Source organism: Sorghum bicolor, chromosome 10, assembly GCF_000003195.3.
Source record: "Sorghum bicolor cultivar BTx623 chromosome 10, Sorghum_bicolor_NCBIv3, whole genome shotgun sequence".
Classification (NCBI taxonomy): domain Eukaryota; kingdom Viridiplantae; phylum Streptophyta; class Magnoliopsida; order Poales; family Poaceae; genus Sorghum; species Sorghum bicolor.
This window is the reverse complement of record NC_012879.2, coordinates 3,193,640-3,209,912: the sequence shown is the minus strand read 5'-3', so window position 1 is coordinate 3,209,912 and position 16,273 is coordinate 3,193,640. Positions and strand designations below refer to the sequence as shown.

Genomic DNA, 16,273 nt, shown 5'->3' with positions numbered 1-16,273 from the left:
TTACAAACTGAGAGGTGCCAATTTTCTACCTTGGATCATAAAGTGTCTCGTTTGAAAAAAAATAACCACTTGGCCTCTGAATAAATACATTAATTCACCTCAGTTTACTAAGTTTACTTACCGGAATTACAGTTTGCATCTTGTTTTGAGTTCTAGCAAAGCCAGGATGCAGAATCATCAAAGTAGTAACAAACCTCCAGCCTCCTTTAACAAAGTAGTCATAACTGATGGACAGTTAACCAGGCCAGTCATAAGTCATAACTGATGGACAGTTAACCAGGCCCGTGTTCCAATGTGGACTGACCATTTTAATTTCTTTTTTCTCTTGCTGCGAGTCACACTGACCAGTGACCAACAGAAGCCCAGTGACCAACAGAAGCCCACTCCGAGACACTATTCCATCTGTCACCTCAGCTTAGTGCTTAGCACCACCTCGCTAATCCACACTCCACATCACCAGCTTAAATACTTGCCCCGACCACCCTCTCTCGCCGAGCTCAGTAGCGAGAGCTTGTAACCCAAGTGGGGGCATTAAGGTGGTGAGAATGCTTAGAGAAGCCTTCTAGGCTTGGGCCTATGGTGTTCCTTTGCTGGTCTGCCCGTCCCAAGTTGGTAGTGGTTAGTGGGGGCCTTGGTGAAAGCTTGGGCCTCTGTAAACCTGAAGTGGCAGGAATGGCGTGAGGCTGCCCGCTTCCAACGGTGGGAGGATAACAGGCCGCTGCATCATGAGCTCAATTCAGGCCTAGAGCCTCTCTATAGCAGACCACCACTTTTTATTTTTTTTAATCCAGTCCCCTATTTAGCTAGCCTTGCAAAATAAGCATTATTCAGTCCTAATCATGAAAAGGATAGACAGGGTCATCAGCCTCGGTGGAAGTCCAGACAAATATTTTCAGACTTAGGCTGCGTTCAGTTATCCTGGATTTGAGCCATGAACTATTCCCACTTATCAAAACTATATAATTTAGGCCTCGTTCGTTTTGGGCTGAAATGGCCCGGAATACGGCCTATTCCGTCCGGATCAATTTGGCCCGACTTCAAGTCAGATCAGACCAGAAATGGCCGTTCGGTTAGATACGGCCCGGAATGAAAACTGGCTCGATCCGGGCCTTTTTCTCCTTTTTATGACCGGAATAGAAATGGGCCATCATATGTATGGAATAGAAACGGGCCAGGTTTGAGTAAACCAACAGGAATCACTTGATTCAGCCCAGAAATAAAACCAGGTCCGTTTTTAAGCAGTGACAACCGCCTTAGTGAAGCAAATCCAGATGGAATAATTCCAAGGACTCAATCCGAGCCCTTAAGTGGAGCGATACAATATGTCTGCAAGTAGAGTTTTCAGTAGCTGCCTGTTAATGCCAATGAGAAGAAGTCAAGCAACATGAGGGGAGCAAGTAGCAGCATTCATGGAGGTGAGGTAGTCATTTAGTTTTCATTCATGAAGAGCAGACTGGGAGTATTCCTTCTCTTCGGTTAGTCAAGTGAAGGAGGTGAGGTAGTCATTTAGTTTTCAATTTGACCGATCTGTTTCGTGCACCTCAATTGGATCTTTGCTTCTTCAAATCGATCACAGTCTATCTTTGCATCTTCAAATAGATCCATACTGTGAGGCTAAACTAGTTGGACAAAAGCTAGAACTCTGGCGAGCTTCAGTTTTTGCTAGTGTTTCTTTCTCAACCACATTTTGTTCTTTAGGTGAATTAGAATAACCATCATTTCTCTAGTATCTCTGAACCACATCTGTCCAGTGTTTCTTTAGTTTCTGAACAAAATTTGTTCTTTAGCATTCATTTGTTCAGTTAGCAAAGTAGCTCTTGACGTAGACCCCAGTGAACCGTAAACATTTTTGTCCGAACAAGATTAGTAGCCACGGGCTGCAGCTATAACAAATATCTCCAAGCTGCAGGGTACATTCGTCTCTGCCTACCTACTCCCTCCTCCAGTGAAGAGAATCCAAGAAGCCAGAAGCCATGGATGGCGAGCATGTTGGCAGGAAGGGTATTCCTTCTCTGCTGAAGCCATCTTCCTCCTCCGGCCATGGCGGTGCTGGGGATCAAGAGCACATCGCTGCTGACCAGTGGCGGAGCTCGCAGGAAAACATAGGGGGGGGGGGGGGGGGGGTTCATTTTGTCTAATACTCTGAATCAATATGTACAGATGACCATAGAAGTCATAATATAATTGGTGGATATACTAAAGATGGCATTACATAGATAGAATTAATTACAATTGGTTCACTGTTCATAGAACACATTTGAAACTATCATAGTATTAGACAAGCACATAGCATCTTCCTCCTCCGGCCATGGCGGTGCTGGGGATCAAGAGCACATCGCTGCTGACCAGTGGCGGAGCTCGCAGGAAAACATAGGGGGGGGGGGGGGGGTTCATTTTGTCTAATACTCTGAATCAATATGTACAGATGACCATAGAAGTCATAATATAATTGGTGGATATACTAAAGATGGCATTACATAGATAGAATTAATTACAATTGGTTCACTGTTCATAGAACACATTTGAAACTATCATAGTATTAGACAAGCACATAGCAAAATACAATGAACTTACCACCCATACAACTAATAGAATAATACTTTTTACAAGGCCACTCTTCTTTCCATGGAATTCAGAAATTATGTCTTCATAACTGTAGTCCCGTGCAATTTCTCCTTCTATATGCACTAACAAGCTATTGGCAAGAAATTCATCTTCCATCTTGTTGCGCAGCCTTGTCTCGATGATCTTTAAGAAAGAAAAAGCATGCTCAGCACTAGCTGTTGATACTGGGAGAGTAAGAAGCAACCGAAGCAATCTTTCAATCAAGTTAAAGGTCTTAACACGTCCTGTGATGACAAGGCAACGGCAAAGCTCAGCTAGTGTTGAAATATTTTTCAAATCTTCACTCGTCGAAGCATCAACAGCAAAATGTTTCAACTGACTCTCTAGACCAATCCGTTCTTGGTTGTTAAAATCTGCTGGCAAAGACTGGATTTGCATCTTGCATATCTCACTAGCTTGGAAAGATGCAAATCCAGTCTTTGGTACCAATGTAACACTAATGGATAAAAGACCCAAGACTTTTTCATTGAATTTCAGATTCAGTTCAGTTAGCTGAGTGTCAATTGTTGCCCGAAATATCTCCACTCTAATAAACATAAGATGCTGAAAAAATTGAGTGACAGGAACCACATACTTTGCTGCAGCAACAAGAGCTAGTTGTAATCGATGGGCATAACAATGAACATAATATGCATAGGGACATTCTTTCAAGAAAAGTGCTTGCAGTCCATTGAACTCTCCCTTCATGTTGCTAGCACCGTCATACCTTTGGCCTCGAAGGTTCTGGACATCAAAGCCGTAGTTGGATAGTACATGAGACAATTCATTCTTGAGCGTCAATGCTTTGGTGTTCTTTACATGTATCATGTCAAAGAACCGTTCTTGTACAACACCATCTTGATCAACAAAATCTGAAAACAAGTGCCATTTGCTCTCTTTTTGCAACATCACATGTTTCATCCACTAGAATAGAGAACTTTGCATCCCCTATTTCCTCACGGATATGCTTCCTGACTTTCATTGCTATAATACTCAAGATCTCCTTTTGAATACTCAACATCACTCAGGTGAGGTCTCCTACCCTCTCTTGTCATCCAATCTTTTTGGTTCTAATCTCCTTCCTGCTCCTATTTGTTGCTGCTGCTAGTGGAACAATTTCCTCAGCTCATAGGATGCACACGATTGATCGAGCTGAAGCAAATCACCGGCAAGGCTGGGATTGATGCGCGGATCGTTGGCATGATGATGGAGGCTTACCAGCCGGTTTGCTCCATCAAGGATCGCTCTTTGCTATTCAGAAAGGTTACAGGCTCATTGCAGTTATGCCAGCTAAATATTTGCTTGACAAGCTGATCTTGCTGAGATTCATGGGTGCTGAGTTGTACTTAACCGGTATGGTTAGTTGAAGAAAGTTACGGTATCACCTTAATTGCTTTTTTTCAGTCAAATTTCCTTGGTTAAGGAATTTTATGGGTGGCCTTCTTCCTTTGGTGTACTGTATGTGCAGATCCGGCCCTTGGCTTTGCGGGCATGTTTGACAAAGTTGAACAGCTCCGAGAACAACTGCCAAATGTACTTGTTCTGAATCAAGTTACTAAGAGAGCAAATTCTGAAGCCCACTTTAGACTGACCGGTATGGATATAATATAATGTGTGTTCAAATGATTCTTATATCTTGGTAAACAGTAGTTAACTGCTGTCATTTTTATATATGGAAATAACAGGAGTTAGCTGCTGTAGAATAGTTTTTTCCCTGAGAAAGTATCATTTATGCATTTACTATATTTATGAAAAAAATTGTTTCTTGCTTCTAACACATGCTAATAGGGGTGTAATGGTACAGACATTTTCTGACCAACCGTCATTCTATATGCTAGTGCAAATGTCGCTGTACCAGAAATTCAGAACCTGAATCCTTCGTGCAACATGTTACTCTATAGGAATTTTGTATTCTATAACAGTAATAATTACTGGTCAGGATTTGTATTACTAAACAAATTATGTTGTACTGTTGTAGCTTAACACTATGTTGTTACTACATGGTGCATAATACCTTGCCTACTGTTTACAAACATAGGACCTGAGATCTGGAAGGACACAGCAGGCAAGGTGGACATATTTGTGGCCGGTTCAGGCACAGGTGGCACTGTTTTTGGTGTCGGAAAGTATCTGAAGATACAAAAGACAGGCGTCAAGATCATCTGTGTTGAGCCGCAGAAAGCCCAGTCATTTCAGGTAGTATTACACAAAGGTAGAAACAGTAGTTAAATCAAAATAATCTTTTGGAAGCCTTGAGCAGTGGCTTAACAAAATAAAAAATTTGCTATAAGAATCACAATCTCTAAAATTGTATCTGCACATTGATAAGCACTGGTATTCTTCAGGTGGCGCGCCTGGCAAGCATAAAATCCAGGGAGTAGGGCCAGGATTTATACCTGAAGTCCTGGACACCTCGGTCATCGACGAGACTGTCAGAGTGACCACAGAGGAGGCCACCCTGTTCGCTGGATTGTTTCTTCCGAGGAGGCTGGCCAAGGAAGAGCTCTTCAATTCCCTGCCTGAAGGTTCATACAGTGATCCTTCGAGTGCGTCTTCAGGTCGAGAAGAGAACAAGGGCAAGATGATCGTCACTGTGCTATTGGCCACTGAACATGCTGCCGTTATACATAAAACTTTGTTTCCTTCTTGATTGAGTGGCAGAGCTCCTGCCTTTATTTCATAAATCGTCACTCTGTTCCCGAGTGGTGGCGAGAGGTACATGAACTCCGACCTCTTTGCAGATGTGCAAGATGAGTGTATTGCCATGACATTTTGATCTTCCTCTTTCTTTTGGAAGATAGCAGTTTGGACTGAAAAACACTGAAAAAACAGGAGTTGTGATTTTGTGAGGCAGAGCGTGATACTGTCAGCAGTCTCCAGTCTCCACACAGACATATTTCTGGGACTTGGTACTCATATCTCCAAATAAATGACTGTGGAGGCAAACAAGCTTTACAGCTTATCAAACAATGACCTTAGCAAAAAAAACAAAAAAAAATTATCGAACAATGAACAAAAGCACTGAAACTTCAACCATGTGTGAGGAAGAAGCGACCGACAAACATGTGTAATAGGGCTCCAAAATAAGTCAAACCAGTTCCTTCATAGATAACCATAACATAACTTGAGCAATGCAGTCAAACATCACTAGTGGTTCAATTGCAGGAACCAAGAATTGAGAAAGAGTGCACTATGGACACTTGCTAATGAGTGTGAGCTGCAATCCTACCACGGTACCACCTGCCTAGAAGATAAAATGGATCTAAATATATCAAGATGTCATAATTAGATTAGACTCCAGAGGGCACAAGGCCAGCACTAGCTGTGGCATAAGCATGTGCTAGCCCAGAAACAGAGTCCTTGTGATGGTCAATGAACTTCGATCTGAATTTCTTCTCTCCAACTTGGGCTAATGTGATAAAATTGCTTTTCGTCAGTCCCTTTGCCAGCAGGATCTTCATGACACAATATCGGGGCACTAGCCGCTTCTCCAGGCTGTATGTGAGCAGGGAAGGCCTGTGCAGAATGTCCTGTGGCTCCAGTCCAACCTCGTTGATCAAGAACTGAATCTTGGGGAGAAGGCACTCATTAGATATTCCTAGAATGCCTGGCATCTTGGACACAGCAAAGGCAGCTTCACTCTGAGAGCAACCAAGACTCGTCTTGAGAAACTCGAGCGTGGCAGCATTCTTCTCTTTGTTGGTACGGGCCATCGCTGGTACCATGTGCTTGAACATGGGCGATCGGCTGGACACCCCAAGGTCTTCTGCGCGCAGCAGGAAATCCTTGACGCGCTCTGGTTGGAACCCAATCAGCCACGGGCAGTAGAAACACATCTGGGCAATCTCTCGAGCGCTTAGACCGCGCTGGCGAAGCTGCGCCACGTTAGGCTTGATCACCCTATCAAGGTCCCTTTCGAGGATGCTCGTGTTCCCCTTCATGACGGCAAGGACCGGCTCGAGCGAGCCGAAGGAGGAGATCAAGAAGTCGAGGTTGGGAACGACGTCGCCGGAACGGAGCGCCCGGGAGCCGACCAAGAGGAAGCGTGAGATCTGCGGAGCGGACAGGCCGACACGGTCGCGGAGAGCGAGGAGGCGGGGCCCGATCTTGTTTACACAGGAGCGGAGGATGAGCGGGTCCGCGGCGACGACGGCGGCGATGTCGGCGCGGGAGAGGCCGGCGCTGGAGAGCAGGGCGAGGACGGCGTCGGGATTGGAGGCGGCGGCGACGAATGGTTTCCTGGCATCTCTGGATGCCCGTTCAAACGCCTTGCGGGCTTGCGCTGGGCTGAGGCCGCAGGCGGCGACGAGGTAGTCCTCGAGGGAGAAGGGGGCAGCCGCGGAGGCGGAGAGGAGGCACGCGCCGCGGCAGTGGTGGTGGATGGGAGAGAACAGCGGGGACGCGGCGCGGAGCAGAGGGAGGAGGTGGTTTCGGAGGTACAGCATCGCGGCCGCGGCGGGGCTAGGGGCGGGCGGCGCGGTGAGTCGGCGCTGGGTGGGTGGAGGTACTACCCTGGGCTTGAAGCCTTGGACGCTCGAGTGGGTTGGGCTTGGGCGGTGCCTCGTGCGTATTGGGCCAGTAGCAGCAGCACGAGGGAAACGGGAGGGGAAAGCAGGAGACAGAGAGGGAGACCCAGTGGAAACCCGGGCCCGTGGAGGAGAGCATTCTTCTTCTCTGCGTGGTGAGCAGTCCCGTTCCCGTTTCGCAAGATGGATGTTTTTGTCCCACCTCGGAAGCGGAGAGGAGGAGCGGCAGGTGGAGGCGAGTACAAGACGTGGGGGTGGGCGACGTGAGGAAAGCATCTTTGCGCTTGGGGCAATGACGCAGCTTATGAGGTCATACCGAGGCGCGTCAATTGCTGGTTGAAAACTATTTCCAAACCCCCTCATCGGCCCTGGGCCTTTGAGAATTTCTGGAAGGGCTCCTCCTCTTCGGAGAAGGGAAAGCCCTACAAATCATGTTTAAGTTTTATTTTGTTTATACTTTATACAGTAATTATATGTTTTAAAACATCAATAGTATGTTAATGTTATAAAATCTTAAGTATTAAAATATAAAATCCTAAATTCTGACTGAAGTCATTTCAATGCTTAGAACATTATTAATAACATTACCCCTTTATTATCTATGAGCTACAAACGAAATTTGGTAATGGATTAGCATTGTGAAATGAGCAAAGATAGATGATTTTTTTTTTATTCCGGTTGAATCGGTCTACACAGGGGTATACTTCAGTTCATAAGGCATCCAGGCAACCTTTCTAGCTCAAGATGTAAAATTTTCACACTGGTTTTTGATATAAAACCACGCTTCCATACAGGCTCCAAAGATACCAAGGAATTATGATTGTGTGCCACAATACATCGTGATAGTATCTGAATCCCGCAAAAGATAACCAATTTCAAGGCCGTATTAGGCTTAATAGCAAAATCGACCGAAATTCCAGCGCTGGACACCATCCACTTTCTAACTGGCACTTTCGCACTATGCTACACCAGCCCAACGGAGGCCCAGCACTGAACCCCATCCACTTTCTAACTGGCCCTACCGCACTATGCTACACCAATCCAACTAGCCAAGTCCTTCACCTACAGCAATACTCTAATCTAAGTGCCTACTGTCAGATTTGCTTAACCAGGCCATCTTGTACGCCTACCATCAACTTTGGGGCGTAAACACAGTGTTTATAACCTGCTTCAGGTTGCTGCAGGGCAAGATCTCAATGTCAAGATCAAGTGGTCTGAGCAACTTCTCGGAGGTCTTGGGAACGACACACTTCTTGTATCCCAGCTTTGCAATGGCCATCACCCGCTTGTCCATTCTTGGCACCTTTAAAAAGGAAAATGGAAAGAAATGTTACAACTGGTTAAAACACACTCCATAGACCATAGAACTCTAATGTTTATACTGAAAGTTCCTTTTCACAAAACATTCCACATGCCACTTAAATCATTTCAACGTATAAATTATCAGACCAGGAGAGCACATTTATTATTAAGGGCGTAATTTGCACTTTTAACATTTGAAAACATCCATACCATTTCACTCTGTTTATAGTTAAGTTTTCTGGGACCATGATAAACACACCAATGAGAATATATTGGCTGGGGATATAGCTTCCAGAATAAGTGTAGGGGAATCAGGGATTCAGTTTGTGGTCAGTGTTTACTTGTTTAGACAGTAATTTTTTTCCAAAATTTTTAGCAGCACATAAGACGTTTGAGTGGGCTTGTAAGAATAAGATAGGTGATTCTATTTTTTTCCTGAATTCAAACATTAATCTCCACTATTCCTATTGACTAACACATGTAATCTTTTTCCTGTCAAGTGTCAGCTCATATTACAGATAAAGCATATATTACATGAAACAGAAGAAGACTTACAGCTCTAAGTTCACCACCGAGGCCGACCTCCCCAATAAATGCAACATCATTTGGGATAGGAAATTCCAAGAAACTGAAACAAGAAAAGAGGATTTCTTAGAACAGTGGAAAAGATATACCAAAACAGGCCCACCCACCTGCTTTTATACAGAAAAGAATGACAAAAAACCATAGAACCATACTTGTGCTTCACCAATCTGCTTAGTAGGAAGTTTATCAGTGAAGAATTTTGGTTATTCTAACTACAACCCAAAAATCACAAATGACTGTACAAATATACCATGAGAAAGGAAATAGTGGGGGTGGGGGTGGGGTGGGGGGACTAAATTTTGTACTGCTAACAGCTATCTAAAATATAGCATAAAATTACTACCTGCTGCAAATTGAAGCTGCTATGGCCAGATCTCCTGCGGTCTCAGTCAACTTGAAGCCACTCACAACATTCAAAAAAATAGTCTGCAGTGCACAAGAAATACAGCACCAGAAGAACATGAGAAGAAAAATAGAACATTAATGTATGTCTGTATAGTCCCAATCCCAAAAACCAAAAATTAGCAAATTAAGAGAGTGCGTCAATGCAACAAACATGTCAGGACATCAACAGTGCAAATTAAGTCATCAGACCACATTGATGCAAGTAAAGCTTACATGTAGTGGCAGCCAACTGATTGTATCTCAGAATTAACACCAACACACTGTAAATAAATATATATCGCCTGACATAGTAATAGTTATACATATGAACTTACACTATCCTGAAGTTTTAGGCCTGCTTGCTTCATAAGAACCTACAAAACAAGAAAAGTAAATATCATTTCACAAAGTTTAGGTAAGGAACTCTTGGCCAATCGGTTGAATTGTGGCTCAAACCAGGGATCAAATTTTGGTGTGCAACTAGGTGTGAGCATGTCTCAGTGAAAAGTGCGTACTTCTCCTTGAGCTCATGAATTTATCTCTGATTGATGTAAAATCAAAGCGAGTACCAGCACATGGACGTGCAGAGCCATGTGTTCTTTGTGTGATTGTGTCAATGGTTGTAATTTCAAAAAAGACACTCACATCCCACATGTTTAATCCTGTCATCTGGAAACCATAACTTCCTTTTTTTTTTCTTATTCCAGCAGATACACAAGAAAACATGCAAAACTAATTCTGCTAGAAGGCTAATATACATATGATAAACTTATCAGAGAACTATCCACATTTATAATAAGCTAAACTCATTCTAACACAGATGACTTGTTGAAATGAGATGACATCTAATCTGGTAACTCAGCTTAAGGTGCTATTGGCAAAGGGCTATGGCAAGCATGATCAAACTAATGTGAACTTGACTGACAAAATGACGAGATGGATACAAAAGTCAAGTCTGGTGCTATTTATGCAGCTTTAATCCCAAAATTAACAAAAGAAAAAAGGCATTTATGCTAGGTGCAGTGCTTTATTGGCTGGGATGTATTGACACTTACAGAGATTATGACATCAGCCCTGCTTGGCGGTATGCCAACTACTTGTCCAGAACGATGAGAACCAGAAACACACAATGCCTGCAAATGGAAAAAATTGCACCTCACAGAAGTCTCTTAAACTTAAACTATAGGTAGGTACTCATAGCTCAAGTTTGATAGTACTATGGTAAGAAAGAAACAATGTGAAACATTGGAAGAAAAATAATTTAGCCACTTCAATAAGATACCAGTAACCATATGAAGACTGAAGTACCTGAACTTCAAGAGCAAAGGTCCTAGATCCATCTAAAATAACAGCTACAGCAAGCCCAGCCAGAATTTCAGAATCAGAGTCATGCTCAGTTAAGAACATCTGGCTTGGATTCAGAACAGCTTGCAGACCAAATTCGGCCATCTCAAATACACCAAGCTGGAACAGTAAGAGAAAAGAGAACAAGTGAATACAGGTTCTTTAATATATACCAAAATATCAGTTTAATGTCGTATGAACAGAAAAAATGAACAGGGATATAAAGTTAAAAAGAGGATAGGTAAATATACCTCAAATGTAAGGTTTATAACACAGATATGCACAAGATAAATTGTAGCAGATACTGGTTGGTGCTGTAGCAGGGATTCTGATTAGACAGCCAAAATTATGGAGTTACACAGCAGTACACACTATGCTTTCCTAATAGAGGATCCCACTCCAGTAACAACTACCTCGTTGACAATGCTACACTTGTATGAGTCTTATTTTATGAAGATGATGTCCATGAACAAGAGACTGAAGAAGGTAACACCCAATCTGGCAAGAGAAGGGCAGAGCTCTAGATGGACAATGCCAGCACACTAAGGGAAGGCAAATGATGGAAGACCATGATTACTGGGGTAAATGGAAAGGGAAGGGACAGGGCAAGGCAGAAGTCAGATCAGAAGGGGAAAGTTAATGATTATTGGGATTCTTTTCTCATGAAACTTGTATTCATGAATAGGATTATCGTTGTCCGTTACCGAGTTACCTCGTTGATCCATGTGCACCATTGCCCTCCACTAGAAGCTTGTTTGGTACATAAGTTTGTAGCTTTGTTTCAAGCCCAAGGGCAGAAACAAGTTTGAATATGTGATAATTCAAAACAATAGAATGTAAAATGTCGATGACTAACATTTTGCTCCAGCAACGTCTAGTAATCTGTGAAATCCGATGGATTAGTCTTTTTTCAAATACATTAGTATTATAACCAAGTAAATTAGTTATAGTAGATGAATGCCGGAATTGTGTCATCTAGGGTTTGTCTTGTCAGTTCACATGAATCAGGAAATAGCGTCTATTCCCAACCTAATGATGAGTCGTGCCCATTTTGCAGATTAATCCAGTATTGCAGCACTAATATTTGTATACGGAGCAAATTTGATTTAAGACACAGAAGCATACCTCATCAGTTGAACCAAAACGGTTCTTCACTGACCGCAACAATCGATGGGATGAGCACCTCTCTCCCTGAAATGAGAACAATAAGCTTTTGTCAGGTTTAACATCTAGAATATATGAAATTGTGCAAATAAGACTTGAAATAAGCAGCATACTTTAAAGCTTTATCATTTTAGCATTTCACATGTTTATCATCTTACACGTTTACAAAGTACAAACAAGTACTACCTGTATGAGCTAGATCATTATATCTTCTAACACATAAAAAGAACATTTGAAAAGCTCAAGAAATGTTCATATTTGACCTTTGAAAATCATTTAGAATTTTTCCAGGCAGAATCAAGTATTTGTTTTGTGTGCACTGTGCAGCACAATATTTGGATGCAGTAATTCACCAACCTCCATATAAAGAACCACATCCACTATGTGCTCTAAGAGGCGAGGACCAGCAATATCACCAGTTTTCGTAACATGTCCAATCTGAGAAGTAAAGAAGAATAGACAGAGTGCAACAAATAAGTAGAAATAAAGGCAGACATTCGTCTAATATGTTTCATAAATAATGGCAAACTTCTTGCATGGTGCTTAGCTTACCAAGAAAACAGGGATATTAGTCAGCTTTGCAAATCGTAACAAGGCAGAGGTGCATTCTTTAACCTGTTATCCAGAAAAGTAAGAGAGATTTGCAAGCAGTCATGACAGTATCTATCACTATCATGGAAAAAGTGAATGAAACTGATCGGGTATAACAGTAAATAAAGCTAATATAAATAACCAGTCAATAATGGGAAGACATATAATATTGGCATGCTAGTATAATCAGGGAATTACTAGGTTAGGTGAACTGATAGAAGCACCTGTGACAAATTACCAGCACTTCCAGCAAATGATCTGACATAAACTGTTTGAATTGAATCGATGATGAGAGCTTTTGGAGAGAGCGGTTGGATTTTGTCCAAGATATCCTGTGAAACAAATATTTTAGAGGACCAGAAACTGTATGTAAGAATTAGAGGGGCTCCTAAGGTTTCTTCCGAGGAATATTTTAATAAGAACAGCTGATAAAAAGAGATCCTACAATACTTTTAGTCAGGGTTATTATCATCTGTTAAGTCTACTTTTTAGATCGCATGCAGACTGCCCTGTTTTATTAGATAATCAGTATTGTGAAAAAACATGAAAATATTTGGTTCTCAGACTGCTAAATTTGCTTTGTTGATATGAATTTTGAACAATATTGGTACAAAACATTTTAGTAGTTTTATAGAAAAAATACAGACAAGGGTGATATTGATGCATGTTGAACCCTAAATGGTAGATCTGAGAAAATGAGCACAGAACAAAATACCTACCCTATCAGTAGTCTTATTAGCTGTCGTGAGGAAATCCCATATATGTGAAAAACGAGATTTGAGATGAACACAGAGTTTCCTACATACTTTTGGTACTCCAGAGCATCATGTGACAATAACTTTATTTGATGGAACTACAAGGAGTTTCCCGAGGGTAATTTAGGAGTATGCACAAGTAGTGCCAACTGAGAAAACTACCTCAATATCCGTACCAGAGTAGAGGTACAAGTTGCTAGACGTGATACTCATCCGGTCAGCCCTGTTTCCAATTTGCTCAATACTCTGGAGCAGAGTTACAAAGTTAGTAAAGAGTGTTCTAAGATTCTACAAATCGTTGGACAGAAGAAACATGAAAGATCATATAGATCCGTCCAAGAAGTTTCAGAGAATAAGACGACATAAATAAGGATGTGCAAGTTACAGAGATTGTATAAGACCATACAGATTTAAGAAATTGTGAAGTCCGATAAAGGAATGCCTGTCATAACTAACCTCTTCACCAGACACATATACAACAGGAGAAGACTCCTTGGCCTTGAAACCCTCCAATATATTCGAAGCAAGCTACAAGTACAGAAAATGGGAAAACACGTTTTTCAGACTCCAGCAAGAGAAACATCTATTACATTCCAAAAGTTAAGTTACGATGTTATAGGAAACTGCATAACTCAAAATGGAAGAAATCAATCAGAAATATATTGAAGGGTATAAGGTGGACAAAACGAACGTGCAAACAAAATAAGCAGGTCAAACTAAGACCTGATAGCCAAATGTGTATTATCCTATACCTGTAACATCAATGAACTTTTGCCAACACCTGGATCCCCACCGACTAAAACCAAGGATCCTGCATAAGTTTGATGGATAAAGAAATATTTATGACATGTCAGTTGTCATTATACGTAGGGGAGCTGTGCATAATTATTACAGAAAGTTTTTACATCTGTCCACAATGTGAAAATTACAACACAAGACACATGCTAGTTGCTGACACTTGATTTACAGGAAAAGAAATCAATCAGAAAGGGAAAAAAAAAAGTGAGCCTACTGTCAGATGCTAGGATGATTCCTACTGTATGCTTGGCTCCAGATAAACTCCACATTTATCTTTCTCAAAGCTAGTAACCACAACAGGGAATGCTTCTTATGGTATCTAAAAAACCCTATGCTTGGTGGTTTGACAAATAACACATAGAAGAAATGCAAAGGAGCCATAGCCAAGAGCAATCAGAAAAAGCGTGGCATGTAGAGCAGATAACTTGTAACACTATTGAGGTGCAGCTAAGTCGTGAGTTAACTCAGAGCAATTTAAAACAGTCTGGAATCACAAGACAATTATAACTTATATGTTACCTACCAGCACATATATAGTTTGCTATAGATTCACTATGTAGTATCGTAAGCCTGGTGCCATTTCAGATAGGAGAAGGCGAGGAGCACAAAATTCTAAAAGGATTGGCACTTAAGCAGCAGGATATTTACTGGAACGTTATTTCTCTCAGCAGTATAAAAGCTTTAGCGCAACCAAAAGTCTATTGCAAATATGAAGCCTGATCCTGGCCTGAAGGGCTGGAAGATAAAGATTGTGTTCAACCAGTGCCATAAAATTTAAGTGATGGTTTACCAGGAACAATGCCACCACCAAGCACTCGAGAGATCTCCATCCCGAAACTCCCCCATCTACAAAGAAGATAAATCAATATGTCATCAACTCATAATGATAGAAGAAAGAACGAAATTCCTCAAAGAGTTGCCCGTTAATTGAATTGCATGGAGAGAAATATATTGAGGCTGAATCCCTCGTAAGCAATATAACAATCGCAAATTTCAACATAAAAAATTCATCTATCTATATAGTTACTTCTCCAATGCATTAGATAAGAAACCACTGAATACGGCCTTCAAAAATTTCTCATAATGACAAATCTTGAGCTGGATGAGAAATGTTACAGGGGTATGCGCCACTCTGCCTGATCGACCCCCTTGTTCACCTCCGGAAGGCTCTGTGGTACCATCTCCTTGGCCTTCTGAGGAATCCACGATCGGCCGATGTGGTGCGAGTGCGACCCCTCCGCAGAGGCACCGCCGCTGTTGGACCCTGCGACGTACTCGACCACAGTCCCCACCGCACCGCAGTGGCGGCAAATGCCCCACCACTGTGAATTGCCCTCCCCGCAGTTGCTGCACACGTACGAGTTCTTCTCCCTGCCGCGCTTACCTGCGGGCCTCCGCGCCGCCGCCACCGACGACCACCTGACCTGGCCCTTCCCACCGAGCGCTCTCGCCCACTTCTTCCCCCTATCCTCGTCCTCGAGCTCTCCCGCCTCCTCCTCCTCCTCCTCCTCCTCCTCCTCCTCCTCCTCCTCCTCCTCCTCCTCCTCTTCCTTCTCCTCGTCCTCCTTCTCATCCTCATCCTTCTCCTCCTCCTCCTCCACCACGGTGGTGCACGACGAAGGAGGAGGGGACCCCTGCTTGACGATGCGGCCCGATACGGGGTCGTAGACGCCCCAGGCATCCGACACAGCGGGGGCCTCGGAATCGGAGGCGGAGGCAGAAGGGGGCGCCGCGGAGGCGCTGAGGCTGTCGGTGACCGGGTCGTAGGTGGCCAATCCTGGGCCGCCGGGTGTTGGCGAGGTTGAAGAGGACAGGAAACGCGGGCGAGCGGAGAGTGGGTAGCTGGGGAGGTGAGGGTTCAGGGGGCGGGGGAGGAGAGGGTTCGTGGGAAGGCGGTGGCGGCGGGTGAGGTGGAGGAGCGAGCGGAGGGAGGAGGGCGAGCGCAGCATCGCGGCGTGCGGGTGGAGCATGGAAGATGAACGGAGTTTCGACTTTCGAAGGGTTTTTGGCCGGGGGTTTTGGAGGAGAACTGGGGGGCCGCGACGCGAGCGTGCCGGCGCGGGAAGAGAGGGGAAAGCGGCGACGAACTCGGGAGGTGGGCCGAGTGCGCCACGGGTGGTGGTGTACTGGTGTGCTCGTGTCTCGGTTTTTTCATTCATCTCAGCAGCAGAAGCTGCTGCTATGGCCTTGTTTAATTCAAAAAAAAATTAAACAAAATTT

The 16,273-nt window shown here is 43.2% G+C and overlaps 2 protein-coding genes and 1 pseudogene across 2 annotated transcripts; 1 reads left to right on the top strand and 2 right to left on the bottom strand.

Annotated features, from left to right (window-relative positions):
* LOC8071327 lies at positions 3,622-5,468 on the top strand (annotated as a pseudogene).
* LOC8071326 lies at positions 5,689-7,112 on the bottom strand. Its single transcript, XM_002436446.2, has one exon. It carries the CDS (start codon positions 7,047-7,049, stop codon positions 5,895-5,897), a length of 1,155 nt encoding a protein of 384 aa, XP_002436491.1. The 5' UTR covers positions 7,050-7,112; the 3' UTR covers positions 5,689-5,894.
* On the bottom strand, positions 7,878-16,182 carry LOC8068796 (DNA repair protein RadA). The gene is made up of 16 exons (XM_021449550.1): positions 15,655-16,182; positions 15,170-15,570; positions 14,844-14,899; positions 14,008-14,066; positions 13,712-13,783; positions 13,418-13,501; positions 12,725-12,832; positions 12,462-12,524; positions 12,267-12,347; positions 11,871-11,936; positions 10,710-10,865; positions 10,457-10,534; positions 9,737-9,775; positions 9,361-9,443; positions 8,988-9,060; positions 7,878-8,433 (listed from the first exon to the last, which is right to left on the bottom strand). Exons 1-16 carry the CDS (start codon positions 16,021-16,023, stop codon positions 8,263-8,265), a joined length of 1,959 nt encoding a protein of 652 aa, XP_021305225.1. The 5' UTR covers positions 16,024-16,182; the 3' UTR covers positions 7,878-8,262.

Coding starts and splice junctions, on each gene's coding strand:
- LOC8071326 (XM_002436446.2), bottom strand. CDS start 7,049: ATGCTGTACCTCCGAAACCACCTCCTCCCTCTGCTCCGCGCCGCGTCC.
- LOC8068796 (XM_021449550.1), bottom strand. CDS start 16,023: ATGCTCCACCCGCACGCCGCGATGCTGCGCTCGCCCTCCTCCCTCCGC. Junction 12,833..13,417: donor ACTCTGGTACGGATATTGAG/GTAGTTTTCTCA, acceptor TTTGTTTCACAG/GATATCTTGGACAAAATCCA. Junction 9,061..9,360: donor GCAGCTTCAATTTGCAGCAG/GTAGTAATTTTA, acceptor TTCTTGTTTCAG/TTTCTTGGAATTTCCTATCC.